The sequence below is a fragment of the Triticum aestivum genome, chromosome 5D (assembly GCF_018294505.1).
Source record: "Triticum aestivum cultivar Chinese Spring chromosome 5D, IWGSC CS RefSeq v2.1, whole genome shotgun sequence".
In the NCBI taxonomy this organism is placed as follows: Eukaryota; Viridiplantae; Streptophyta; class Magnoliopsida; order Poales; family Poaceae; genus Triticum; species Triticum aestivum.
In genome coordinates, this window is record NC_057808.1 from 444,161,657 (window position 1) to 444,169,533 (window position 7,877).

The following is a 7,877-nucleotide window of genomic DNA, read 5'->3' on the forward strand; positions in this document are numbered from 1 at the left end:
AAGCTGGTCCTGTTAGTGATTTCTATCTCTTCTAAAAGCAACAATAATAGTGAGTGGTCAGTGTCAGTTCTAGATAAAATATGGATAGAACTGGTCTTAATTCTCAACTGTTCCTTCTTTTAGGCAATGAATTCTCAACTGGTATGACATTCACGGCAAGATGTTAAGCGGAAGAGGTGACCGATCACCAACCGGAATGATAAAGATTCCAATTTTATCCCTTCTCAGAGGTAAACTAATGCAATGGCTCTTCAGAACGGAAGTACAAAAATACTATACAATTGGGTAGACTAGTACTGTCAAGATCTGTGATAGAGTACAATTTTGCACGGGTTACAGATCTGTCCTCATCTCTCACCCTTTCCTTCATAAAATATACATATACTTAAATGCCAAAAATTTGGATCATGGCACTTGCACATCAGCACAGTTTAAAAGAGACCCACGGCCCTGGCTGGAGCTGCCTGTACCAACCGCATGGAGCCATGAACTAACACTAATGATGACAAACCTTAATCATCCACGCAGGATTGCTGTGATAGTCCCACTACCATCGACAGTGATTTGTCAATAAACCTGTATTACATTAAGAAAAGTGTAGAGTGTATGCATGCACAGTCACATGCCGTTTCTCTTTGCTGTCTGAGCAATCATATGTAGATTGACCAAGTTGTCAAATTTACATGCTTGCTACCATACAATACAAAGTGAGTCTGATTGAGGCTGGTATCATCATATCATAATAAGATTGTATAATCATCTTTTATAAAACATGTTGAACAAACTCAGCATCAACAATCACAGCAATTGCTGCAGGCAAATCTGGCAATGCAATGGAATGGCTGTACCGAGCTGCACATCAATCAGCTCGTGGAAGAAAAAAACAAATCATCATCAGTGTAAGTGGAAAAGGAAAACAGAGTAGACAGCGGCGATCTTCAGAGGAGCAGCATGGCCATGGATTTCAGCCGGCAGGACATGGCGTCGGCCTCCGCGGCCGCGTTCTCCCGGCCGATGCGGCTCCAGCTCTGCTCGCCGCCGGAGACACGGCAAGCCGTGGCAAAATCGAGGACCTTGCCGAAGATCCTGAACATCTCCACGGAGTAGATCCTGTCCTGGCCGGCGGCGAACACCGCGTTGGAATCCATGGGCGCGTCCGGGTGCGCCGACGCCTCGATCCACTGGAGCAGCGGTGTCGAGCCGAGGTTCAGCTCGAACACCTTGCGCACCACCTTGTCCCTCCGGTTCGCCGGGTCGCACCATGAGACGCAGAGCATGAACAGCCGGGACGCGCAGCAGACCAGCGCCGGCGTGTAGTCCCGGAGCCGCGGCGGTGGGCGGGACGTCTGGACGACGGACCATGAGCCGGCGTCGAGATGGTAGGCGACAAGTGTGTCGGACTCGCAGTAGACATAGAACGTGTCGCCGCAGACGGCGCCGGAGCACGCCAGGCCGACGTCGGTGGGGAACCCGGCGATCTCGGCCCATTTGTCGGTCACCGGATCGTATATTTCGCCGGACACCAGGGGCTCGTCCCATGGCCCTCGGCCACCCACAGCGATCAGGGCTTGCCTTGCCTGAGCTGGCTGCTTCTGTTGCTTGGCAGCCTTGCCGTGACCATGAGCTGGGACAGTGGAATCGGTGTCCTCGTTCAGTACATCCCTGAGACGGAGCCGCCGGAGCGAGAGCCGGTGCGGGTCCTCGTACACGGCGGAGGTGCCTCCCAGCCGGAACTTGCCACCGGCGTTGGCGCGCCGGACATGCTTCTCAGCGCGGGCGTGGCCAATGCTGCGACTGGCAGACATCTCGAACACCCCCAGCACCGGCCGTGACCGCGCCGCCCGCATCGGGGAGGTCTTCCGCCACGCGCCGGTGAGAGGGCTGAACACCATGACTCCCTTGTGGGTCTTGGTCTTGACGGAGCCAGCGCTCGACCCCCCGGAGCGGCCGCCGACAACGTAGAGCTCGTCGCTGACGCCGGCTACGGAGAACAAGAACCTGCCTTTGAGCGGGGCCGCCCCGACCCGGCGCCACCGGCGCGCGGCCACGTCGAGCGCGTGCACGGCCGTGGCGGCAGCCGACGCGCCCCAGCCACCGTCCGCCTCGACCCCGAACAGGAACAGCCAGGGCGTCGTGGCCGCGCGCGGCCCCTCGCGGCGCAGCCGCAGCAGCTGCGGCGCGACGGTGAGGTCCCTCCACCGCCGGCACACGCAGCGCGCGGCCAGGAGCGAGGCCAGCGGCAGGCGGCTCAGCACCATCTCCAGCACGTCGTCCGGGAGCGCCGTGAGGGACGGCGCCGCATCCTCCGCCACCGCATCATCCTGGACCCGCAATGCCCGGCCGATGCGCACGGCGGCCGCGGGGCCCTTCTTCCAGGAGAAGCACTGGAGCGCGGCGGGGACACGCTGGTCCTCCCCGTCAGCAGCCACCTCCGCATCGCCGTCCCCGTCCACGTCCGCTGGCGCGCGACGGCGCGGGGCGGGGTCGACCTCGTCGCAGGCGCAGACGCGGCAGCCGCCGGCGCCGCCGAGGGGCAGGCGGAGGCAGCTCCTCCTCCCTCGGCGCCCCCCTCCGTCACGCCGCTTGGTGGCGGCCAGGGCGCCGGTGTCGTCGTCCTCGGCGCGCAGCAGGGCGGAGAGGCTGTTGCTGCCGGATCTCCGCAGCGCGGCCGCTCCAGACATGGGATGGGCAGGTAGGTGGATCAGAAGAAGAGGCGGTGGTGGGCGGAGGCGGGCGCGCGGAGGTGGAGGAGGACGCCGCGGAGGAGCGCGACGAGGGCCCTGGCGAGCGAGGGGATTGAGAGCATGGCGTCGCGTCGCGGCGGCCCCGCCCGGTCTGGTGACTCGGGGATTGGTTCTTGGATTGGAGGATTATGTCGTCGGGGAGACGAGAAGAGTGGGGGCCGTTAGTTGGAGTGGGGGGTTGGGGAAAGTGGGCAGGAGCCGAGAGCGGAACGGCTCGGTTACCGGTGGCGGTGGATTGGGAATGGAAACGCGCGCGTCGGCGGGATTCACGGGGCCTTTTCCGGATGGCGCCGCGGGCTCTGCTGCTGCCTGCCGGCTTGTAGCCCGTGTCCGGGAGCGAGTCGCGTCGACTGCGTGGATTGCAGCGCAGGTGGGGCGATGGAGGTGACCATGGTTTTGTCGATGAGCTCAAACATGCATGGGGTTCGACTGTACTACTTTTTACTTACATCAACCCATCTTTTTAGTAGTAGTGCAATGCACACGATGAAGTCACAAACGATCCTTTTGATATTTTTTCTACGATAACATCTCATTGCCTTTTTAAACTTATTTCTTCTTTTCTCTTTATCTATATCTATACCAATATAAAAAGACCCAAAGAGGCAGATCTAATTAATCTCGGTCATCAAATCGTGTCAATCCAACGACCTAGACCGCTTCAATGTCGAGCGCTCAACACGTTTACCGTGCAGTTAATTTCATGCCAAATATAGTGCTAATCATATAATAACACGCAAATAATATTCTATACTTAATATCTGCATGCACTTAATATACTTCTAAATTAATGTGTATTGCACGTATAAATTGACTAGTATATACAAAACTCAGACGATTTTGTTTATGTTCACGTTAATGATTTCATACGTGAACAATGCCAGTCATCTCCCCTTCATACGGCATCTTCTCTCGCACCAACCAAGTCTCTTCAAGTTGCAATATATATATGCACCTCCATCTCTTTCTTGCGTCTTTCTCCTTTATGCGTATCATACCCACCTCGTCTTCTTCTATTGTAACCTCCTCTATTTGTCTTCAACTTTTAATGATTTCTCTTCTCCGCCAACTTCTTCCTTGATTTCATCAACTCATCCATCTAGTATCTCATGTCTCACATATCTTCTTATTTCTGATCATCTTCTTCGACCCTTTCGTCGGTCCGTCCCACTCTAGACGTCAGAGTGGGATCTATAGGCCTCCTATCCTCTCCATCACCATCAAGTTCCTTCTCGCCATCCAACTTCAAGAGAAGAGTTCCATGGCCTTGATTTTTTTATCGAGGAGCCTCCTCAATACTCGTTTTCCACTTCTCATTGTCATCCAATTCTTTCCACATAACTTCGAGGCAGAGTCCAATGTTTAAGCAATGAATAACTATAGCGTGGAATTCAACGTGGGTGTTTAACTTAACAGTCTCCACCAAAAGACCGCTATATAAATAATCTTATCGAAACCATAAGAAAAATCTATGTGCCTTTGGGATCTGATAGGAGTCACTGGAATTAGTTTCAATAATTTATAGAAAAATGAAAAATCACATAGGCTCATATGGCCCATTCATGCGTGACAAGGTGTGTGGAAAGTTTAGTCCTACCACAATCATGTAAGATGTGTTGGACCAACAAATAAGGTTGGTTCCACCAAGTCTGGGAGTAGGACACACATGCTCATTCTCAATCGCCCGCCTCATCTCGCACACGTGTCGTGTTTTGTGATCAAGCCGAGCTGTTCTAGGACATGTGTCACGTGCGCATGCTGACTTCTTTTTGTCATGCGAGAAAAAGGTCAAAATGTTTTGCACTACTGGAGACGAAACCGAGAATAATTATGGATTGTTCCCCTTCGTTCGCTCTTGAGTGCTTTCAGTTTCATTTTCTGGAGTCTATTAGAGGCCGCTCCTCTATCTATAGACAACACACGTCAACCATTCCATATACACATATGTGACTACCTCCCGGTTCCAAAGCTTTGTGCCACCTATGCATTTCCTACTCCGCTTCACAATGTGCACCATGAAAGTGGAGCACCAGGCCTTTGAAACTCTATATCTTGTGATCGAGAGAGACAATCATTTGGGGGGGGGGGTGCTCTTGCGTGACTGTTGGCTTCTTTTCAAATGTGGCCGCGCACAACAATTTCCTCAATGACGACTACTTCCTCAACATCGACGATCTCTTTGGCGACATGGCTTTCGATGCGAACGCTTCTTCTTCCACTAGTCCGTATGTGATCGTGTCCCCTGTTTTAGGGATTGTATTTGGATTTTTGCTGGTTGCAATCGACATGGGCATGATGCTTTTATCTTACATATAGATTGCATGCTTACTTTGATTAATATTTTATTTTTATGTGGTCAAATAATCATGTCCATTTTGTTCATCATGTTTTATCTATTGTTATTTTGGATTAAACATATTGGGAAATTGCTCACATATTCAAGAGTGTATAGTGCACTGTCAAGATTTTGTTTGATAAGAAACAACTTGCTGCTTGACCAAACCATTTTGTAGACAAGTATGAAAAGTCTTTTGTACAAAAGAAACATATGAAATGTCTCATGGGAAACCAGGTTCCTACTTTATGAAGTCATTCCAAGCTTAACCGAAGAACATACATGTCTTCAGACTATATTAAGAAAAGATAATGGTTTCTAACTAGAAAATACTTGAAGTCTTAAATTTGCCTAAAAGAAGTTGTAGATAAGTTTGACCATTTATATAAAAAAATATTAACACTCAGACATCAAATATATATTATGAGAATAAATTTATGATAATGTTGGGTCATTATTTTTCTCTCAGAAACAAGGCAAAATAAAGAATATGTCGAGAGTTTGCATTATTGGTTGGCATCAAAAAATGTGAGTACTATTTCGGTTAAAGGCAAAGGTGGTGGGTTAGTGGTGTTCTGGGATGAGTGTTTCTTCGTGGAATTAAACAAATTTGGTGATCATTTTATTTACATGTATATTTGTAATAGTAATGGATCAAAATGGAGATGCACTTTGTTTATGGGAAACCGAAGGCAAACCAAAGGTATGTCATGTGGGAACTTTTGAGACGAGTTAAATTTCTGGGTATTGGTCCTTGGTTTATGGTGGGTGATTTTAATGAAGCAATGTGGCAACATGAGCATTTTTCACGTAAAGAGATTGTCAAAACTCATGGCTAACTTTCGGGAGGTTCTTTCTGAGTGCAACTTATTTGATTTGGGCTTTCAAGGTGTTCCTTGGACATATGCTAATAAACAGGAAGCCACTCGAAATGTGAAGGTGCATCTCGATCGTGTGGTGGCGTGCCCTTAATGGTCTTCTATGTTTCCTCATTGCAAGGTTTCACATATTATTTCCTCCAGGTCAGATCATTGCCCTTTGTATATTCAAATGTTGGGTAATTGGCCTAATATTTCTTTAATAAGCATTTGAGATATGAATCATATTAAGAGAGGAAAGGTATGGCTTTGGATGAACAGGTTAGAGCTTGCTCGATTAAAAAGTTGTAACATCCCAAATTTTCAATTTGGAATATTATACATAGGTCATTCATGCATAGCATATTTTATTTGCATTTCGTTTCGTGATCCTCGAAATTCTAAGCAACTCAAGGACCCTCGGAGAGAGTTGGGGATTTCACTGTTTTCATATTTGAATTTTATCAAATATTGAAACGAGGATTATTTGTTTTAATTATTTTTCTCTCCAAAAATATTTTATATTAAAATATATGAGAGGAGATAATATGACTTCTCCAAAATAAATGAAATATTGGAGGAAAAATATTAAAATCAAATATTTGATTTTATTCGGATTTTATTGCTATTTTATTTGCATAGGAAAAAAATGCATTTTTTAAAAATTGCATTTTAGGCCAAGAAAATGTTCACCCTGTTCTAAATATTTTATTTAGACGGTGAAAATTTGTTTTGGTATTTTTAGATTTTTATTTATTTTTCTAGGATTTTCTTTTCGGCGGAATCTGTTTAAAAAAAAGAAAGCCCGCCGGACCGAACTGGGCCGCGGCCCAGCTGACCCAGCCAGCCCCGCGCCGCCGTCGTCTCCGAGCCGGACTCCTCGAGGGAGTCCGAGACGCCGCCGCCGCCATGGCCTCGCCCCTCCCGCAAGCCACCTCCCCTCCCCCTTTAAAAGCCGGACCCGGGGCCCCCTTGGAGCCCCAAGTCGCCGCCGCCGGCCGCCAGCCCCGCCGCCTCGCGCCGCACGCCGCCTGCTGCTGCGCCGCCGCCCTCCGCCGCCCCGCGCCGCACCCCGCCGTCGCCCGCTCGTCGGAAGCCGCCGGAGCCGCGCCGGAGTTCACAAATCTCGCCGTTCGTTTTTTTCGGTTTAGGTAAAAACCGTCGGTTTAAAAAAAACCCTAGTTACGTTTTTTTTGATCGGTTTGTTGGTTTTCTCAGTTTAGAGTATTTAGCGGACTTTCGTCCGTACGTTCGTTTTAACGAACGGTTTTCGCCCGTTAGTTACAGACAACGAACGTTCGCTCGTTAGCCTGTTCGTGCGTTTTTATTTTTCTCGGGTTTTTCGCGATTAGTTTCGATCGCGATTTCTGATCCGATTTTCGTTTTAGTTTATCTTTTCGCTCGTTTATCGGAATCAGGCGATTCAAGCGCCTAGATCTTCGTCTCTAAGTCCTCTTTCTGTTTAGCCAACTTGAACAAGATTTTGGTACTATAAAATTTGACTTTAGTCCAGATTAGTAATCAGATCTTGTTTCTTTCGCAGTTTGAGTTTCGTTACTCCGTTTGATTTGATTCTTTTTGCAAACCGGAGTTCTTAAGTTGAACTTTCTGGTTAGTTCTTCTTATTTGAGTTTTATCCGTGCATCTGTGATTGATTGCTTATGTATGCTATTGTTTGTTTGCGATAGAATTCCCGGAGTGCGAAGCGTGCTACTACGAGTCCCTAGGTTTTGCGGATCGTCAGCAAGGCAAGTAACACATTGATCATACTCTTTTCATACCCAGTTTTTATGCATTAGTTACAATCCTCAAACACCGCCTGATTAGGATGTGATTAACTTGTGGGTTTGGGAAGTAGTTGATGAGGTAGAACCTATTGCCCTGTTTTGTTATCAAACCTTGGGAGTTACTTCTACGTTATGCTTATATTCCCATGCTATG

At 48.5% G+C, this 7,877-nt stretch overlaps 1 protein-coding gene across 1 annotated transcript; it reads right to left on the reverse strand.

Annotated features, from left to right (window-relative positions):
* Nucleotides 1–732: 732 nt before the first annotated feature.
* On the reverse strand, nt 733–3,092 carry LOC123122566 (F-box/kelch-repeat protein At5g42350). Its single transcript, XM_044542775.1, has one exon. The coding sequence runs from the start codon at nt 2,679–2,681 to the stop codon at nt 939–941; it is 1,743 nt and encodes a 580-aa protein (XP_044398710.1). The 5' UTR covers nt 2,682–3,092; the 3' UTR covers nt 733–938.
* Nucleotides 3,093–7,877: the final 4,785 nt, after the last annotated feature.

Bases quoted from the DNA above. Each gene is read 5' to 3' on its own strand.
- LOC123122566 (XM_044542775.1), bottom strand. From the start codon at position 2,681: ATGTCTGGAGCGGCCGCGCTGCGGAGATCCGGCAGCAACAGCCTCTCC.